General features: G+C 32.5%; 2 protein-coding genes across 2 annotated transcripts; one reads left to right on the top strand and one right to left on the bottom strand.

The window, feature by feature from the left end:
* Window positions 1-1026: 1026 nt before the first annotated feature.
* Window positions 1027-1953, bottom strand: LOC123896439 (protein HAIKU1-like). Its single transcript, XM_045946823.1, has one exon. The coding sequence runs from the start codon at window positions 1951-1953 to the stop codon at window positions 1027-1029; it is 927 nt and encodes a 308-aa protein (XP_045802779.1).
* Window positions 1954-14160: 12207 nt separating this feature from the next.
* Window positions 14161-19403, top strand: LOC123895030. The gene is made up of 7 exons (XM_045945217.1): window positions 14161-14524; window positions 14702-14773; window positions 15307-15477; window positions 15637-15807; window positions 15908-16117; window positions 17430-17518; window positions 18239-19403. The coding sequence occupies exons 1-7, from the start codon at window positions 14437-14439 to the stop codon at window positions 18905-18907; spliced, it is 1470 nt and encodes a 489-aa protein (XP_045801173.1). The 5' UTR covers window positions 14161-14436; the 3' UTR covers window positions 18908-19403.
* The last annotated feature ends 1986 nt before the right edge of the window (window positions 19404-21389 follow it).

Here is a 21389-nt window from a genome sequence, read left to right as displayed (position 1 = left end):
CTCTACATAACAAAACAAAAATACTTTTAAATCCGATTGTTAGTTGGTTTAGTGGTGATTGATGCTGAACTTGGTTGGAAAGACCATGGTTCGATTCCCGCAACTGCGATCGAGAGGGGGCTGGAACTACTTGATGTCATAACCGAACTCCGAACAAGATTAAACTGGTGGTGAAAGAAAAAAAACTCTTAAATTGTGATCTAAGATCAACACAACTAAAAGTGGATCCCTCAATGAAGCATGAGATGTTTGTGAGCACTAAGTCATATACAACTGTTAAAGGAAATATCTTTTTTTTTTTTTGGTGGCATTAGTGATATTGACTTGATAACAGCTATATAATATTTCTTCATTATTTGTTTGTAAAATTCTCATCATTGTTTGGTGTTATTTTTTTGTTTTAACCATCAGTTTAATCTGATTTGGGGGCTAGTTAAAGATAGTGAGATGATATCTTGTTTGTATAGGAAGATTGTTAGGAAAACTTTGAGGTGAACCTATCTTATAACAAGAATTTTCAACATAATGAAATTCTCTGAAGGAGTCAGAGAGACTGAATGTACCCTTAGATCAGAAGGGAAGCCAATATAAAAAAATTTGTGTCATTTTTCTTTCCTTACTTTCTTCCATAACAATTCATAACCTCGCTTCCATAAAATTAAATATTACAAGAAACTCACAAAAATCATACAACCTTAATTCACCCCTCCCGCCACCCCCACCCCACCTGACCCACTCTTAAGTTGTCTTTAGGAATTACACCATTAATAAAATAGAAAATAAAATGTTAAATAAATAGGAGTACATAATATCTTCCATTGTAATATCATCTTGCCGAATAAGATCAACACTTCAATGCATTTTGAAATGAAATCCATTAGATATTTTTATTACAAAAGAGTATCTTTACACATAACAAAACAAAAATACTCTTAAATTGTGAACTAAGATCAACACAACTAAGATATTTTTAAAACAAGAAGACTATTGATCATTTGGCTTCTTCGAACTTTAGAAGGGAAAATTTCATGTAGAAAGCTGTGGAGACTCGGGATAAGAGCATGAAATTCCATTATTTTGTAGATATGGTTGGAAAGGGAATTCAGGCGATGATGGCGAAGAAAAAAGGCTTGGTGACAATAGAGGGCTATAAGGCAATTGATGGGATACCAAATTCATGTTACTTGTTGGCCATGGTATGAGAAATTCAGAAGTTGGTGATTGAGGACCATTTGTTTGTGGGGAAGAGAAATCATTCACAGATTGGTTACCATTATTCATAGGCAAATTTTGGTTGGTAGCAAACATAGGCAATACAGGACCAGGAGACAAAGAAGACGAAAGTTGATAAGGCTCAATATTGTTAACCACTTGGGTTTGACATGCGAGAGGATTTAACTGGTTACCACTTGAATTACCAAATTCCATCATCGAGTCTTTGAAATTTCTCAAGAAAGCAGAAGTCGAAGATTCCACAACACTGGTCTGTGAATTTTCAGCAAAAGAAGGTTCTGAATCAGGCTGTAAAGGATATGTAGGCAGTGCATTCTTTGAAGCTAATGGAGGAGCTATTGGCGCCCAAGCTGGAACTTGAATTGGAACCTGTGGCCTCACTATGGACAATGGTGGAGCTATTGGCGCCCGAGCTGGAAGCTGAATTGGAACCTGTGGCCTCACTATGGGCAATGATGGAAGCCTATTTTTCTGCAACCTTGTATTCTCAACTAGAGGTTTTGAATGATTGATTTTTGTTCCAGTAGTCATGTATTGAACAAAACCCTTGAAATCATCTTTGTCAACATAGTGAATTTCTTTTGGATGGGGATAAGGATATCTATTTCTAAGTATAATATTGTTGTGAACATGAATTGTATGTTGTAAATTATTCTTTTTTATGTTCTTCCCTAATTTGTTTACAACCAAATTCACATTTTGCTTTTCCAAGTTCTTCATTTTTGCAAACCTAGAAATTCACCAATAAAACCCCCCACTTTTTTGTACAATAAAAATCTCCCAATTTGCAAATTAATAATGAAACCCTAAACACAAAAAGAACCCAAATTAAAACACTGTAATTTTAAGAAATAAACTTAAATTATTCCAACACTCAAACCCAATTCAAATTCGAAATTTGCAATCGTTGATCACAATAAAAAAATAGCAAAAGGGAGAAAATAAATAAGAAGAAACATTGTACCAAAAAAAAAAAAAAAGAAACATACCATTCTTGAGCATCATGTTCATGTACCTACTAGTCAAAGAACATCTCAAAAACCAAAAGAGAAATTGAGAAAAAGCTTGAAACTTGACTCAAGTGTCTATGAAGACTTTGAAGGATATTACAGAAATCAAAGAAAAATGACATAAAGTGAAAATGAAAAAATCATATGACGCTATATAAGATATATCAGCTGAGTCAGCAGTGACAATGAAAATTGAATTTGAAGGGTACCTTAGATAAAATATTTTTTATTTAACCTTGATATTCAGGCGTAAAACGTGAACGCTCATTGTAAAGGCAAATAATTAGTTGACTAACAATTTTAAAAATTATTATGTTATATACAGTGATAAAAAGTTTATATGATTGGTTAAAAGTTCGCGATTACTTTTTTTTCAGTCAAAAAAAATGATTACTCTTTTTTATTTAAAAATGATTACCATATTAATAATTATGATTAAATCAGTAAACAATAACTTATAAGAATAAATCAACGGTCAAAAAATTGATTAATATTTTACATATTTATTATTTTTTAGTGTTTACATTGTTTTAATTTATTTTATTATCTAAAAATAATTTGACTAAATTTTTTAATTTTCCTTCTATTAAGTTCTAGATAGTGTAAATTTGACCAAAAAAGGGGTGGTTGAATTAAGTTTAATGAATAAAATTATAATATAAGTACTTAATATATTTTATTAAATGTTTATAAATAATTTAAATAATTTATTCTTAGAAAAATTTCAGTTTTTCTGTGTGTGATTTTAAAATTGTTTCTCGTATTGGACAAATTGGGGGACAAGAGATAGGACAAAAACTGAAATTCTTGTCCCCCACTGAACCATAAAATAACTTTTTATCCTTTGCACAAATTTTCTAAAATACCAAAATAATATTTTGTCCACCAAACATCGTACAACACAAGATTTGTTCATTTGAGAAGATAACAGTGCATTTGATGCATTTAGTGATCAAAACTTCAATTTTGATAGTGGAAGTCCTTTCTTACTTTTTTTTTTGTTCTTAAGTGAAAGTCCTTTCTTAATGAAGAGAAAGTGGATTTTGAATGTCAAGAATTGTTTGTATGCAAAAGTCAAAGGAAACCGTCACTAAATACTAAAGAAAGTGAAAAGTCAAATTATGCATTTGATGCATTTTATTCACTAAATAGCTTGAGAAGATAACGGTGCATTTGATGTATTTTAGTGAACAAAACTTCAATTTTGATAGTGGAAGTCTTTTCTTTTCTTTTTTTTGGTCTTAGGTGGAAGTCCTTTCTTAATGAAGAGAAAGTGGATTTTCAATGTCAAGTATTGTTTGTATGCAAAAGTCAAAGGAATCCGTCACTGAATACTAAAGAAAGTGAAAAGTCAAATTTTGCCTTCAAACAGACCTACCAGACAGTACCACGGTCATGCCAGACAAATTAGCATAGAGGAATTCGTTCCAAAGGCATTGTCACGACCGTGTGGGATCTACAGGGACAAAAGTCATTTTTTAGCTTTTCATTTCTCTTTTTTGATGTCAATCAATTATAATAAAATCTTAATGAATGAGGATATGGCTACGAAATTCTAAGGTTTTAGGCTATATTATTGTTGCTTTGTAAAAGTCAAGCTCCACTTTTGTAAAAAAAAAAATCTAAGTTCAATAAAAAGTACTTTGTTTATTTCTTGTATTCTTTGCTTTGTTTTCTATTTTTATTTAGTTTGCAGCTGCTCATTGCTAGATGTGAGTCGTTCACATCCATCTTGGGATCACGGTAGTTCATAACCTGCTCTCTTAATTCTCTCTCTCTTGTGCTTTTGTTCACTGTGATTACTAACAAGTTTTATTATAGTTGTATTGTTTATCATGTTTCATCTCTAAGACAAGAAGATGATGAACCGAACATAGAAGTCAATGATGTATGTCCGGAATCTATAAGCTATGATCGAGGATAATGCGCTTACCGTGTGCTTGGGCTATGCCAAATATTCCAACTTACTTATGCACATGGCTTAGTTAACTGCTCAGAGAAGAGACATTTCTTAAGTAGTCTATCCTATTATCTTTAACTTGTTTATAAATTGTTTTCTCATGACAACAACATATTTGATTGGATTAAGAATTAAGTGCTTAAATGATTTCCGCCAAACACCTTTTTAACTATTTCAAAGTTTTGTTACACATTCTTGCATTTCCTAGATGCATTTCTTTGTAAGATCTTTTTTTTTTTAATTAGAAAAAAAGTGATTTTTTATGTGTAGAAATATTATTTGTTCAAACCTAACAAGGATTAATACACAGCATTTATTCAGGGTATCTCGATCATATATAAATTATTTTTTTCTTTCTTTTAGTTGAGATTTTTAGAGGTATTATTGAATCTTTTGCGGATCATGAGGGAAGTGTTGGGTCACGAGGAGGGGACAACTAATGGATCATCTATATTGGGTTTAAAAATAATTATATAAGTGAGTTTGACACCACACACTTTAACACAAAATCATAAGGTGTTAGATTTATGTGTCCTCTCACTTATAAAGTGTTCAAACTTCACTTTTCTAAGTAATTGAAACTTAATTCACTTCACACTTGTCATAATAAATGTCCCCTTCAAGTGGAAGCTTTCTTTTCATCCATGCACTTCCATTGATTTAAGAATAGAGAGAAAAAAAAAAGTAAATGAATGGTTAAGATTACCATAACATGACCAACTTGAGAGAAATAATCGGAGAGGAACCAAATCTCACTTCCATACACTTGCACTTCCGTTGCCGCTGCTTCAACGGGACACGCTACTTGACCACCTTTGTCAAGAAGACTTTTGATACAAAGAGCCAGTCGAACCCTTTGTCGAACTATCAGCTCTGATACTACTGTTGGATCACGAGGAGGGGGCAGTCGCGGGGGGGGGGGGGGGGGGGGGGAGTCATCTACATTGGATTCAAGAACAACTATACAAGTGAGTTGAACACCACATTTTAAACTAAAACCTTAAGGTGTTATATTTATGGATCATTTCATTTATAAAGTGTTAAAATTCCACCTTTCTAAATAATGTGAAACTTAACACACCACACACTTGCCACAACAGAAAATGTATAAACAAGGAATGTTTGATCTAAACTTAATACTTGTAGTTGAGCCCCTTATCTCTAGAAGAATGGTTAACACTTCTTTTGTTTGGAAATTATGAGTTTGAACATAAAACAGCTCTAAAACTCTTATAGTGTGTTTTGTTCCAAAGAAAGATAGAGGAAAGAAAGTGAGGGAGGGAAAGCAAATAAAAATGAGAATTTTCTAACGTTTGGAACAAATGAAAAAAAGGAGAAGGAAAGAAAGATATGGATGGGTCCCACACTAAAATATTTTCCACTCATAAATAAATGAGGAAATAATGTACTTCAATCCTGGCCCTCCATTTCATTTTATCAAGGATCAATGGTCAAATATGTGAAATACTAAACACTAGAAAGCTGTGTCGTTTTGTTTTGTTTCATTTCTTCTAATTTCAGATTTTTTTTTTACTTTACCTTCTTCTACCAACTTTTCATCACTCTTTCCCTCCATTCTTCTAAGTTTTCCCGCTTCTCCAATGGCACACCCACTCAAGTTGTCATGTCATCATCTCTTGTGAGCAATTTGCATTCAATGTTGATATTCTCTGTTTTTTACGGTAGCAATAGTCTGTTACTGTAGCAATCGACGCCGAGCTTGATAGGTGCGTTTACCTTTGTTTATCTTCAATCATGTGCTCTATTGTTTGTTATGGTCTTCATCATTATCTTTCGTTATCTTCATCATTATCAAGCAAAGGGCCTTATTTGAACTAATGAGTAGACAAGTTGGTGGAAGAGAAAACCTAGGTTACACACGTTTGGATCAAAAGAATTATCTTCGCATCAAAAGATTGAAAAAAATGGCATACGGGGAGGTTGGTAGCTTATTACAACACTTTCAACAAAAGTGTATAGAAAATCCGTCATTCTATCATGGAGTTCAATTAGATGTTGATGAACAGATAACAAATATTTTCTGCGCAGATGCAAGAATATTAATGGATTATGAATACTTTGGCGATGTAGTAACTCTTGATACTACATATAGTACTAATAATGCATATAGACCTTTGGTTGTAATTGCGGGATTTAATCATTTTAGAGGAGTGGTCATTTTTGGAGCTGCACTTCTTTATGATGAGACTGCAGAATCATTTGAATGGTTATTTAGAGAATTTTTGAAGGCACATAAAAGCAAGATGCCTCAAACTATTTTCACAGATCAAGACCCTGCAATGGCTAAAGCTCTACGTGAGGTAATTCCTGAAACATATCATGGCTTGTGTACTTGGCATCTTATGCAAAATGCAATAAAACATCTTAGTAAATTCATGAAGAATGGAACCAATTTGTTGGGAGAACTTAAGCTTTGTATGTACAAATATCTAGAAGAAGTTGATTTTCAAAGAGCATGGGATAAAATGGTGGAGGATTATAAACTTCAAGAAAGTGATTGGATATTGGGTTTGTATAAAATAAAGGGGAGGAATAAATATATTGATTAGAAATTGTTATAGAGAGGTTTATATACCAATGTATTTATTAGAAAGAGAGGTTTCTAATCAATATATTTATTCCTATAAATATAAATATAGAGAGGTTTCTATAAATATATTGGGTTTCTATGTTAGAATATTTTCTAATATTATATGGGCTGCAATCAATTGTGAGTTTTGGTTTTAATAAAAACGGGTTGATGTTGTTGTGATCCATTTGATGATGCTTAAGCCCGATAATTGTGATCAGTAATAATGGGCTTGAACACTAATTCTGATTTGTGTAGAAACAAAGTGTAGGCCCAACTCTAGAGTCCATGATGGGTGGTACTAGGGTTGTTATCTTATAAATAGATAGGCTAGGTCCCCTTTGCCGTCACGTCGTCAAGCTAGCAATAAGCTGAACGCTCATTTGTTGTCTTCCCCATCAAAGACCTCAAAGACTGGAGCATGTGATTAGGCAGAGGAAGACCTTGTCTAGTATATCGATGTTTTCGATATTGGTGCGCTTCCGGTAACGATGATTAATGATTATGATTATCAAGTAAGTGTGTTCTAATTTCATATAATATATCAATCTCTAATTGTTAATTATTACATGTGGTATCAGAGCTCCTATTATATGATTTAGAACCTTAATTTTGATGAATTGAAAGATCACCTAATACCTGCCGTTCTTGAAATTCATCGATCAATAAGTTGGGGATTATTTTAATTCAAGGTTTTGGCTTTGTTAATTTATTTTGATGAATCGTTATATCGCTTAAAAATAACTACTAATCGTTGAGAAATTTTTATTCGGGTATATTTGTTCCTATGGGGTTTATGCGATTAAAGTGTGATATCCCAAATCTGTACTATTTTCCAATAGCCTGATTGGTTGCTGTGTTTTGAAACGATTTATGCTATGTCTTTCTCCATGCTATGAATAAATTTTCCGTGTAGCATAAAATCGTGGAGCCTGTTTGTTCCAAACAAATAAATATTGCTATTGGTTGTACATTATTTGTCTCTTGAATCCCACAAGAAAAGCCACTAATATTGAATAATTGGTTTGTGTCTCTTGACATATGCTTTGAGTAATTTGCTAAAAATCGTTGATTTTATTCAAGATAATCACGTTGTTTATTTCCGTCGATTGTCATGATGATTCTGAAAATTATAATGGGGATTGTTCCTTTTGAAAGAATATCACGATTAGCGCGTGTTAACAATTTTCCAACAATGGTAGTGTTATTTTTTGGTTTGTGCGATTAAAGCATATATGGAATTTTCCAGCTCAAATTCAAATGTTTTTGGCTATTGCTACAATTTCGTTCTTGAAGCTTTTCAGGGTTAATTTTGAGTTTTGCAGGATCTATATAATTATTTTATGGAATTCGATTCGCTATGAAAACTTGTTCCAAACTTATTTATTTAAGGAGTCAAAATCAACATGTTCCTTACTATTTTTGGGAGACTGATATATCCCACTCTTCCAATTTATGTGTCATATCAAGAAATTTTATTTTATTCCATGATCATTTAATTTGATTTTTTGTTTTATTTATGGAATAAAATTATGGTTTCACACGTATCTATAACATTTACATATGTTTGGTACAAGAATATTTGATTGTCTTAATAAATATATTCTTGATTTTGAGAATGAAATTATTTTGTGAAATCTGTTTCAATCATATTGATTTTGGGCTTCATCTATTTTGAGAAACTTGTGTGCATTGTTGCACCTATACATGCTTTTCATGTAACTATTTTTCATTTATGTGGTATGCATCACATGCTTTATTTCAATGTTGGTGATAGATGTGCACTTGATGTACGTTTTGTGATGCAATTAATTTACACTGCAATTTATCGTAATTCTGAGTTCAGAATTTGGATACTCATGTGTTTATGACCAAATATGTGCATCGTTTCTATTTTCTTTGGTATATGGTTTTAAAATACACAGTTACCAATCTTTGATTGTGAATATGTTTGATACTGAGACATTTTTAATTCGGCTATATTTGTTTTTTAAGTCAACCATATTTGATTATTTAGTTTTGGCCTGACCTAAAACTTCTGGGCATAAGTATTGCCTCTATCTGTAAATTGGTTGATATTGTTTCGGCTATTGCTACAATTTTGTTTTTGCAAATTTCTTGTCTTGTTTGCAATTGAAACGGTAGTTTTCCATTATGTATCAAAGACTGATTTATCAATTCTTTTAATTCATTATCAAAGATTGTTTGCAAATTTCGATTACACCTATAGTGGTGTATATGTTCCTTTATGTGGTCTGCATCTTATGCTCTATTTCAACATTCCTAAATACCCACTGATTGTGTCCTATTTTGTTAATTATGACACCAAATATGTATTGCCTTATTTCTATAAACATGCTGAGAAAAGTTTTTGAGCAATTATTTAAGGCAATTGAAAACTAATATCCTTGTAACTTATTATTTATATAAGTTGGGTCGATTATTATTATTGAAGTCATTTTATTATGATATAACGGTTTGCACTTGATTTGTGACTATTTGAAATGACATCGTCAAAGATCTTATGATTGTAAAGTCATCAATGCTCATCGACTCTATTTGCAAGGGTGAAAGTCACAATTTTGGAGGTTAGTAGTTCAATTATTTATCCTCTTGTGACTCATTATATAATTGCACATAAGGATAAATTCTTGTAAGGATATTATCAACTGCTTTTGAAATAATAAATGTGCAATTATATATTAAAGTTTTGTTGTTTTTCCAGAATATTCTAAATTAGAAACTCTCTATATAATAATTAATTGATTTCATGTTATATACTCCAATTTTTTAAATTTTACTCTATTGAGTGGGAGTATTTCAAGTTTATTCTGGAAAAATATAAATTTAGTGTGACATTGTTTGACATGTCCATTGTATGATAGAGGAAATAGTTGAATATTTGTTTAAATATTTTAACATTTTTGGATTGGTAATTCAACTATAATTCTCTATCAAGTGGGAGAGTTTTACATGTCAACTATTTATTAATGTTTGTTGAGACTTAAATTGAGGAAATATTGTCTCATGGTATTTATAAAAGTTTGGGACTATTTGCTTTATATCCTCAATAATATTTTAAATGAAGTCTCTTATTTTTCCGCTGCGTAAATTTGCATATATTATTATATTGAGTTGACTGTTTAACAGTAATGATCTCTCTCCCCAACTAAAGACATATAGTTATATGTGAAAACTTTTAATTATTGATTCCTATGCAAGAGATTTCGTGTGTTGGTATAGGCCGTTACCACCAAAGTGGGACCGCTTATATTGATTGATGAGATTTTCTTTGTAGTTTGAGGAATGGTTTTAATTATAACATGTAATTTTCTGCCCAAAGGTGATTATTATATGTTACGATTAAAAATTAATTTGAGATGAAGTTATTGGAGGATGTATTGATCGGAGGAATTTGTCTGCCTAAAGGTGACAACTTTCAAAGTTCAATGTATACTCATTGATTAACTCATCTGAGGTTTTGACTAAGGTTTTGACCTTAGTTGGTGCATTCTGCCCAAAGGTGATTGTACTATTATATTGGCCTCTTTTGATAATACTAATCCAATTTGGTTTTGATTCAAATGAATTTCTCCAGTTATGTTTCCATTGAAATGTTGAATATCTTAAATTATAAGAAATGGATGCAAGACTTGGAGTTTCTTTAAAAATTGTGAAGGAACATTTGGATAAGTGAGAGTTTTAATATACCACTTGATTAGTGGGAGATAACTCATATTCTTTTGATATGCTTGATTAGTGGGAGTTTGAATTTTATTAACTCCTTTTATAAATTTGAAATTATTTGAAATATAAAAATATTTGAGCTCAGTGTTGTTGGGATCACTATGCCGGTGATCAACACTATTTTGGAGCTGAGGCATTATATGAATAAATATTATAGCTCAGTGTTGTTGGGATCACTATGCCGGTGATCAACACTATTTTAGAGCTGAGGCATTATGTGAAAACATAAATAAATAAGCTCAGTGTTGTCGGGATCACTTAGCCGGTGATCAACACTATTTTGGAGCTGAGGCGTTATGGTATCTTAAGAACCATGTAATTTCTCTGGCTTTGAGGCATTTGAGAGAAATTATGTCTAAAATATTGGAGCTCGATGTTGATTAGATCATTATACTGCAGTAGTCAACATCATTTGGGAGCTTGGACTTGTGGTATCTTATGGACCATTGAATTTCTCTGGCTTTAATGCATTTGAGAGAAATTGAGGACTGACGAAGAAAATGATAGTATGGTTGAGATCACAAACATATCATTTTCTCGCTACACTCTACACAAATGACTAGTCGACGGAGTTTGGTGGTATTTGTAACCATGGAAGGTGTTGTGTCGATAATGATATAATTACCGCTATGATTCGATATCATTTAACTTTTGTTGGATGGAGTCTTAATTAGATGTTGCATCTTGGGATCATTGTGGCCACATTAAAATATGTTATCAACCCGAGAGTCGTTTTCAAAATGTTTTCTCAAATTAAAAATATACAATTGATTTTGCCCAAGTGGGAGAATGTTAGAATATTTTCTAATATTATATGGGCTGCAATCAATTGTGAGTTTTGGTTTTAATAAAAACGGGTTGATGTTGTTGTGATCCATTTGATGATGCTTAAGCCCGATAATTGTGATCAGTAATAATGGGCTTGAACACTAATTCTGATTTGTGTAGAAACAAAGTGTAGGCCCAACTCTAGAGTCCATGATGGGTGGTACTAGGGTTGTTATCTTATAAATAGATAGGCTAGGTCCCCTTTGCCGTCACGTCGTCAAGCTAGCAATAAGCTGAACGCTCATTTGTTGTCTTCCCCATCAAAGACCTCAAAGACTGGAGCATGTGATTAGGCAGAGGAAGACCTTGTCTAGTATATCGATGTTTTCGATATTGGTGCGCTTCCGGTAACGATGATTAATGATTATGATTATCAAGTAAGTGTGTTCTAATTTCATATAATATATCAATCTCTAATTGTTAATTATTACATTCTATACCAAGGGCAAACCTCTCTATACCAATATGTCAATTTAAAAAGATGTTAAGCACATTGATATAGAGTGGTTTGCCCTAAATTGGTAAGAACAGCTACACGTGCATCTGATTGTAAGGAAGCATGTATCTATGTGGAAACTGTTATAAAGGAGTTGGATAAGAAGGTTGATGAAATTTGTGGAGATAATTTGGGATTGATGAAGAAGAATGCTAATCTTTCTTCCATTATCCCAAATAACAATCAACAATCTCTACAATCCAAAAGCTTAAAAAGAAGAAATGGTGTGAAGGTTTCTAGAAGTGTTGGCTTCAACCAAGTTTCAAATCATATGTCAATGTGGCTTCCTAAATAACAAGGGGAGAGCTGACCACAACCACCGCAGAATTTATTTTGAAGATGTTACAAAGCTTTTATTTTGAAGATGGTGTTCCTAATAAGCTTTTATTTTGTAGATAATGCTGCAAAGCTTTTATTTTGAAGATGATGTTCCTAAGTTTTTATTTTGTAGATAATGTTGTAAAGCTTTTCTTTTGATGATGTTCATTTTGTTTTGTAAAAATTGAACTTATGTTACATTGATCACACAATTAGAACATATAAAAATGAGTATCTTTCATTGATCAAAATTTCAAAGTACAAGTACAAGATCTAGATTAAATGGTAGAATGAACCATTTTTTTTGTTAAAAGGACAAAATAGCCCTCATGTTTAAAACTTTTTTCCAATCGTTGCCAACCAGTACCACACACATTCGTAGGTACTGTTGCTTTGATACCAACATAATTTCCTTTTTATTTTATTTGTCAAAAAAATCATTCTTTAATTGTTGGTATAAATTATTAGCCAATAATATAGTAATATCTTACTTTGAATTTTAAATATTATACAAATAAATGCATAAGTAATATATAATTTTCATACAAGGTAGTTATGTCATTTCTTAAATACTTCTTTTTCTTTCTTCTCATTTTCTATTCACTTTCTTTAATACCAAACAACTCAATAATCATCTCACTTTCTATTCATTTTCATTCCTTTAACATTCTTTCATCTTACTTTCTTTTCTTTCACTTTCTTTTATCATCCAAAGTTCCAAACAAAGTCTTAAAGAAAGGTTTTCGTCCATTTAGTCTCCAAACATCGTACCCATAGTGGTGGGTGTGGTTGGTTCGTCGATGATTTTGTCAAGCTCAAGCTGGCAGTGCGTCGTTGCGGGTTCGTGGACGTTGGTTCCGCTGCCACCACCTTCTTACATGGCGACTATCTGATGGTGCTTGTTGTTATGCTGTCGGGTGTTTGTCACAAGGAGTTGGTTCTTGAACTTGTTCCGTGTTGGAGACCGGTTCATTCACCAGTTATTATACCTTTGATTAATGTTAGACTTAACTAGAGGTTGGATAATTGTGGTTCAAATGTTTGCATTACTTGTTTGGGTGTGGATTGTCTAGATTAAATTTTATTATGTAAAATAAATAGTCTGTTTTTAATTTGATAACGCTAAAATTTGTAGGATGTTTTTTCATCATAAAAAAAAGTAAAGACTATTTTTGACTATATGACAAAATATATGGACTAAAAACATATTTAACTCTTTCTTATACGTCCTATAAAAGCAAAATGAAAAAATAAAAATAATCCGATAAATTAAGGAAGACCCACAATGTTACTCCATCCGGTTCTTTTTATAAGGAACACTTTGGAAATTTTATTTGGTCCTTTTTATAAGAAACACTCTTTAAATTTATTCTTTCTTAAATGCACAATTCCATTTAGACCCTTATTAAATGAAATCAAATACTTCATTCCAATGCACTAGCATTAATTAGAGAGATATATTTCCCATGTTAGTCCAAGGTTACTTTTGGAATATAATATAAAACTCTAGAATTATTAATGAGAAAATTAGCTTCCTTGGTTCGTGTGTTTTTTTTCAAAGTGTTCCTTATAAAATTAATCACCAAATACTCTAAGTAGTAGCTAATCAAATTAAATAATGAGGCATGCATATTCCAGACACTCCATTATAGTCAAATTGAAGGTATATGCAATTTGTCGTTTTATGCTATTAACATGAATACTGTGAGTTTGTTCGCAAATTCATCCTTTTTATTTTTAGCGATTTTGAATTTGTATTGCATCAATGTACTATATCAATTTGAATGAATGAATATCACTTATTTTAAGTCAAAAAATAAAATAAATAACCAGCATTTACAAATTCTCAAACATATTTGCCGGGAGAATCCAAATTCAATTCTTAGATAAATACTCCTTCCGTCCCAAATTGAGACTGTATCACAATGAGTAAAATTTTTTATCGAACTTTAGTTAAAAAATTTGATGTAGCTGATGCGAGGGAGTACGGTTTTGTGTTGAGGTGTAAAAGCGTTTTTATCACCGTCCCACCCTCCTCGAAAAACTCACTTTCCGCGTAAATGTAAAAACAAAGTTAAAATCACTCACAAAAAAAGCACTTTTTGAGAGAGAGAGAGAGAGAGAGAGAGAGAGAGAGAGAGAGAGAGAGATGCAAAGAGTGTTGAGCTTTTCTTTGTAGTTGTACTTGAAGAAGAACAAGAAGAGTTTCACTTGCCATAAGCTTCTTCTTCTTCTTGATCTTCTCAAACTAACTATGAAAACTAACTCTCTACTCTTCTACACTCTCATTCTACTTGCTTCCACTTTTTCTCTTCATTTTCAAGCTCACGCTGCTCCTGCAGGTAAATAACACAACAAAACCCATTTCTTCAATTTTCCTTTTCCTTATCTATTTTTACCAAATGGGTATGCTAAATTTTCAACCTTTTTTTATTATTCTAGCTCAAATCCAAAGTGGGTATGTTTTCATTTATTTATTTCTTTCTTTGTTTTATGGTTAATTTATGTTGATTGATCAGGGCCATTGATTAAGCATTTATCTTCACTTATCAAATGGACAAGGTCTGCTACTACTAAGTCACCACATTCAGGTGATTCATTGTTCATTCTTTGCTCATAGTGTTTCAACTCATATTTGGATAAACTCATTAATTAAGTGCTTATAGCATAAGTGCTTATCAATACTTATGCATTTTTTTAACAAATGATAAAAAATAAAGCCAAACTATTTGACCAAGACATTGAGCTCATGTGGTTAATGAGTTCTCCCTAGAACGAATCGTTCGGGAGAATCCGAGTTGGATTCATGTGGAAACAATTCTTTGCCATACTTTACTTACTTCGGGGCCGAACTTTGGATTACCAGGCCCCTGGGAACCAGATGGTTAACACCAACAAAATATAATTAAACTATTTTCATGCTTTGTTTTTTTTAGAAGCCATTCTGGCGAGCTTAGGAAAATAAGTTGAAAACGGTTTATGAACTTTTCATAAGTTGCTTCTATAAGCTCTCACAAGTGTTTATGCCGGTAGATAAGCTCGACTAAGTCGATTGAAACAGACTTTATAGTGTAATATTATTATGGTTTGTGAATGTGATTTGTTTTTGTTTTTCTTTTTTCAGATGGGAATGTTCTTCAATTTGAGAATGGTTATGTAGTTGAGACTGTTGTGGAAGGAAATGCGATTGGAGTTATTCCTTATCGGATCCGTGTCAATGAAGAGGATGGTGAACTCTTTGCTGTTGATGAAGTTAATAGCAACATTGTTCGAATCACACCGCCACTGTCTCAATGTATGGCTACTCTTGTTTGTTCTCTTGAGTTTATATTAACTAATACCATTTATAGATGAAAGTTAGTTAGTAAGTTAAGTAGAATTTTGGATTGATTAAAAATTAGAATGATTTGATTTTCATTCATTTAGCCTGCGAATTCTGTTTATGGTATTGCAGATAGTCGAGGAAGATTGGTAGCTGGTTCATTTCAGGGCTACACTGATCATGTGGATGGAAAACCTAGTGATGCTCGGTTTAATCATCCCAAAGGTATAGCTATGGATGATAAAGGGAATGTTTATGTTGCTGATACGCAGAATCTTGCCATCAGAAAAATCGGAGATGCTGGTATGTATTTATTCAGCTACAAGAATTCAGAATCTATTTAGGATTATTAAGGTGTATTTCAGTATTTGTATTGTTACCAATCTTTGTAAATAATTTTTAGGTGTGACAACCATTGCTGGAGGAAAGTCAAATGTTGCTGGCTACAGGGATGGGCCGAGTGAAGATGCTAAGTTCTCAAATGATTTCGATGTAGTATATATTCGGCCAACATGTTCCTTGTTAGTAATTGATAGAGGAAATGCTGCTCTTCGGAAAATTATTCTTGACCAGGAGGACTGTGATTACCAATCAAGTTCAATTTCAAGCACAGGTTTAAATTCTTATCTCATGTTTGTATCACTTTGTGGACTACTACGAAAATCAACATGGCTTACATGCATCTCTGTCATGTCATATTTTAGTTAAGTTGGGAAGGGTAGTAACTAGTAACACAACTGGACTAGAATTGAAGTAAAAGGATGAAACCTTTATTGACATAACCCACAATCTCTGAATTGGTGTCATGATAATAAATACTGTGATCATAAAAGACATTAAATGAATAGTACAAACTCTCCCGCACTAGTTATTCGAGATATCTGGGCTCTGGCTCTCACCTGATTTTTATTCCAAAAAACGAAGGACTTCTCTTGTAGTTATGCATCCATAAGCCTTTTGAAACCCCTTCCCTTGCATAAAGCCTTTTGAAACCCCTTCCGTTGCATAAAAAATTGGTCAAATGCATTCAGAGGTCCTTTAAGTTTTGCATTTGTAAGAGATAGGTCCTTAAGTTTCTAATTTAATGCACTGTTACCCTTCAAGTTATTCTGCATTACAAAAACGCTGAAGTAACTTAGTGAGGTGGTAGTGACCACTGCGTTTTGGCTTCCAAATAACGGTGCAATAAATTAGAAACTTAAAGGTCTTATTTGTTACATAAAAAACTTAAGGACCTATTTGTTACCTAAAAAACTTGGACCTCTTATATATAACTCATTCGGTGTCCCAACCCATACTACTGGACTACTAAGATACTTGATCTGTCCTCCAATTTTCACTAATAAATTTTCATGTGCCTCTTGCAAACCTTACATTCCATATGTCTTGTTTTACTTTACTCAAATGAAAACCATCTGATTCCAAATTTTATCTCTATAGCTCAAACTTTCTGTTTATTTAGTTCCTCGAATCTCCAACTAGGACTACATCATTTGGCAAACAAATGCATTGTGGTGCTCGATCTTGGATATGTTTAGTAAGCACATCCAAACTCTTGAGTTCATCTGTTATGATCCCATTTCAAATATAAGGGAACATCTTTTGCCTACATCGATTAGACTTGTAGGTACTACATCAGATACATATTCCATAAATGGAATGGAAAATGCCTATCAGACAACTTCTATAAGTTTGATATGTTGTCCTTGGTGGATCTGATTTATTCTTTATCAGAAAATTGATATTTAAATATTTAAAGTGTAAACTTCATTTATGTTAAAATAAAGTGAATTTTCTGTTTAAATGAGTAGTGAAGCAATGGGAAATATATATTTTTGACAACAACACATCTTTCTATTAAGTGCATTATATTCTATCTATCTTCAACTAACTTATTTTGGTCCATTTTGTTGGTTTTTCTGCAGATATCCTTACAGTTGTTGGCGCTGTTTTGGTTGGATATGCTACATGCATGCTTCAGCAGGGATATGGAGCCTCTTTCTTCTCAAAAACAGTATGTTTTGCTTCAACAGAATTTGTAAATATATAAATTTCAGAATTACATGATTTGCATGTTGTAACCTTATATGATGGAAACTAGGAAATGTTATTCTACTTTGTATAGCATTTCTCTGCTTGATTTGCCAGAACATGAAGTTATTCTAAATTGCAAGAAGTTTGAACCAAGTGGTTAATGAGCTTCAGTTAATTTTGAATCGATCGAGAGTACCCAAGTTTGATCCCTAGCTAGAATAATCATTTACCAGATTTTACTTATCTGCAGATCAAATTTCGGATCACCCGTGCCTCTTTCCCAGAGAACTTTAGAGTTAAGACAAAAAAGAAACTTCAAGGAGTGCAAATATTTTTTTTTTGTTGAAACAAATTACTGAGTATTCATTTTAAAATTTTCCTTATTATCAAACTTTTGGGGTTGTCCTAGAGAGAGTTTGCCGCCCATTTGGGTCCCACAAGACTTGAGGGATTAGTCTTTGCAGTTGCGCGCAGAGGATACCTAGTTTACGCCAAAAAAATACTTTTGGGGTTGTGGAATGAGGGGTAGAAGGAAGGGAATATTTTTTCCCCTCATTTAATTTTCACCTTTTTCCTATGACATAGTATTTTCTTTAGGCCTTAAATACTTAAAATTTCATTGTTATTTTATCTGATTTTGTTCATACTTTGACCATGCCGGTTGTTATCTAATTACACTGCAACTCCTTAAATGCTGCAGAGACAATCAAGAAGAGAGTTTAAAGGCCACGTGAGCAACGAGAAACACGTGCCAATCCCAGAGAGCGGTAAAGAGGATCCTGGATGGCCATCTTTTGGGCAGCTTATTGCCGATCTTTCTAAGCTATCCCTTGAAGCTTTGGCTAGTACATTCACTCAATTCATACCCTCACACTTCAAATCTAACGGCCCCAAAACAGGACTAACACCGCTGAAGGATCGTCTTGTGATGCCCGAAGATGAAGTTGTGCCTCCATTGGTCAATAGAAAAAGCACTCCTGTTACTGTTACCGAAAATAGGCAGATGCCAAAGGTCCATACTCCGACCACTGCTGAGAAATATTCAGAAGTAAAGCCTCCAAAGATAAAATCAAGCAGTTTCAAGGACCCTGCGTTGTCAAGTAAGCACCGATCTTCAAAACGATCCGAGTATGCTGAATTCTATGGATCTGGTGAGGTTCCATCGTATGCTAAATCTAAGAGCCAAAAAGAAAGGACAAAACATCGGCACCGAGAAAAGAGTGGAGAAGTTGTTTTTGCAAAAAATGCAGCTGAGGCTAAACCTGTTGAGCCGAGGGCGGCTGTTGATCACAGCAATTCAAAATTTGATCGGTACAGTATGAGGACTAGTTATGTACCTGGAGAGTCATTCCGATTCAACTCTCAGTAACAAGTTTTGCATGATATGTTCTTCACTGGTATTCTGTTTTCCAATATATTGAATATCTGCATTTTCATTTGTCGTACGTTTGCATGTAATTGTAGTTGTAGTTATACTATAATCAAATTTTATCTGCTTAATGTTGACCAATGCCGAAACACTTGTGAGTTGCGATGAAATTAGTATCCTTACTCACAAAGCTGAGTATGACCACAATGCACGGAAAATCTCTTCCTCAACCCTGTTGCGTTCTAGGGCTTGATTCGAACCTATGATATCTGGTTAAGCTGGAAGAGACTCGAGTCATCTCATTCAAATGTTCATGGAGTCATAGTTTCTTTTGGCGTGTGCATCAGTCAACATCACAGGTTTCTGTTTATGATGAGAATTTTTATGAGATGTTTTATAGCAGGAACTTTACTTCCAACAAGTTGTGACTATATGCTTTTGTATCAACTTTGAGTTATAGTATTATGAATATATTATGCATGAGGATATTGACATATTTTAACTTTACCTTGTGACTTTCTACTTGATGAGTGGTTTTGAATCAATCAATGTTACTAGTATCTCATTGGATTAATAATAGATGTTGCTAATTAGTGGAATAGCATGAAGTTGAGTTTGTTGACCTACTGAACTACTATATTTATGTTAAGAATTATACTAACACAATTCTATTAATCAATATTTCAATCCTCTCCCAAATAGGCTATATATGATTAGGTACTCGAGTATTCTAGAGAGAATATCAAAATAATACTCCCTTCGGTTCTTATTATAAGAAACACTTTGACAAAATCACACAGATCAAGGAAGATAAATTTTCTCATTAATGATTCTAACATTTTATGTTATATTCCAAAACTAACCTTTGACTAGCATGAGAAATAGGTCTCTCTAATTAATGCACTAGCATTATAATGAATTATTTGATTGTATTTAATAAGGGTACAAATGGAATTGTGTCAAAGTGTTTCTTATAAAAATGACCAAATAAAAATTCCAAAGTGTTTCTTATAAAAAGGACCGGAGGGAGTACTATTTTTATTTTAGAACCATTTCAATATAATAAACCACATATAAATGTTGCATAAGGAAATAGTTATTTTAATCCTTTGCAAAATAAGTCTTTCAATCCTCTCCCAAGTAAGTGTTTATTTTAATTCTATTCATCAATATTTCATTCCTCTCCCAAATAAGTCCTTTTTTTTTGTCACTCCAATGCACAAGAATCATGCCAAAATTGTTATATTTTACTTATTTTACAATTGAGTTCTGAATTATCGGAGCTCTTTTTCCTGAGAATTAAATGATTAAAACTAAATAAAATGTTACTCCAATTTTCAATTTTTATACTATTTCGACTTAAGATGCTAACTAAAAAAAATAATAATTTGATAATAAAAAAAGAAATTTTTTTGTTAAATAAAATAATTTTTCCCCTCATATTTAACTTAGGGCCCATAAAATATTAAAAACAAGGGCCGCTCTTTATCATACGTTTTAAACTCACATGTTAAATATTACGAATGGTACACTAAAAAGGTGCAGATCCTATAAGTTTAGTTCATGTGACAGAATATTGCATTATATATTAGGAGATTGAAGTTCGAATTCCAATCATATCACTTATCCATCTTAGAACGTAAAATTTCTAGATACAAGACTACTAAAAAAAAGTGAAGATAAAAGAGTGGAAGCACATTATTGTGAAATGATTAAAGGCACCGCATAAAATAAATGAAGGCAAAACTTGTGTTTGAGTGACCCTAATAATGAGAGGCCAATCAAAATGGCAATCCATTATGGCACGTAGGCACTGGGAGGGAGAAACACATCACACCCCAATTCCGCAAAACCCTACTAACCTAAGAGTAAGAGCATTTTAATGGCATTTTTTTAAGGAAAATGTTATGTAAATACATTTATTTGACAAAAATATAATAAATATACTTTTTTGATTTTTTTAAATATTTTTTGCATACATCATTTTGCGTGCTTGTGAGTGGAAAGAGAATTGTGTTAATCTTGTATCTCAAAATTTGTGTCTGAATAACACACCTCTTTTTTTAATGAGTAATGATATTCTAACAATAAGTTTTGGACAAAATTTTGACAATATGAGGTGGCAAAGAATGGATGGGTTATACCTTTTTCTTGTAGTAATTTTTTATTATTTTATTATAAGATTATTCTTTCTTACATAAAGTTGTTCACTGTGTTGTAAAAAAAATTGATGTCAAAATATCATTACTCTTTTTTAATCTATCTATCTATTTTATTTTATTTTTTTTACAATTTTTTAAGAAATGTACTTACTTGGTCACATATATTTGATCCCTTCATTTGATCAAATATTTTATTATGCAAACAAATATTAATGGTGAGTTGATACTGTATTTTATTGAAGTTATTTCTATCATCTTTATGATATCTACTTAGGTTCAAATCCTTTTATTCTAAATTATAAACATCCGAACGGAGTTGT

This window comes from Trifolium pratense, linkage group LG7 (genome assembly GCF_020283565.1).
Source record: "Trifolium pratense cultivar HEN17-A07 linkage group LG7, ARS_RC_1.1, whole genome shotgun sequence".
Taxonomy (NCBI): domain Eukaryota; kingdom Viridiplantae; phylum Streptophyta; class Magnoliopsida; order Fabales; family Fabaceae; genus Trifolium; species Trifolium pratense.
This window is presented reverse-complemented; position numbering and strand designations above follow the sequence as displayed.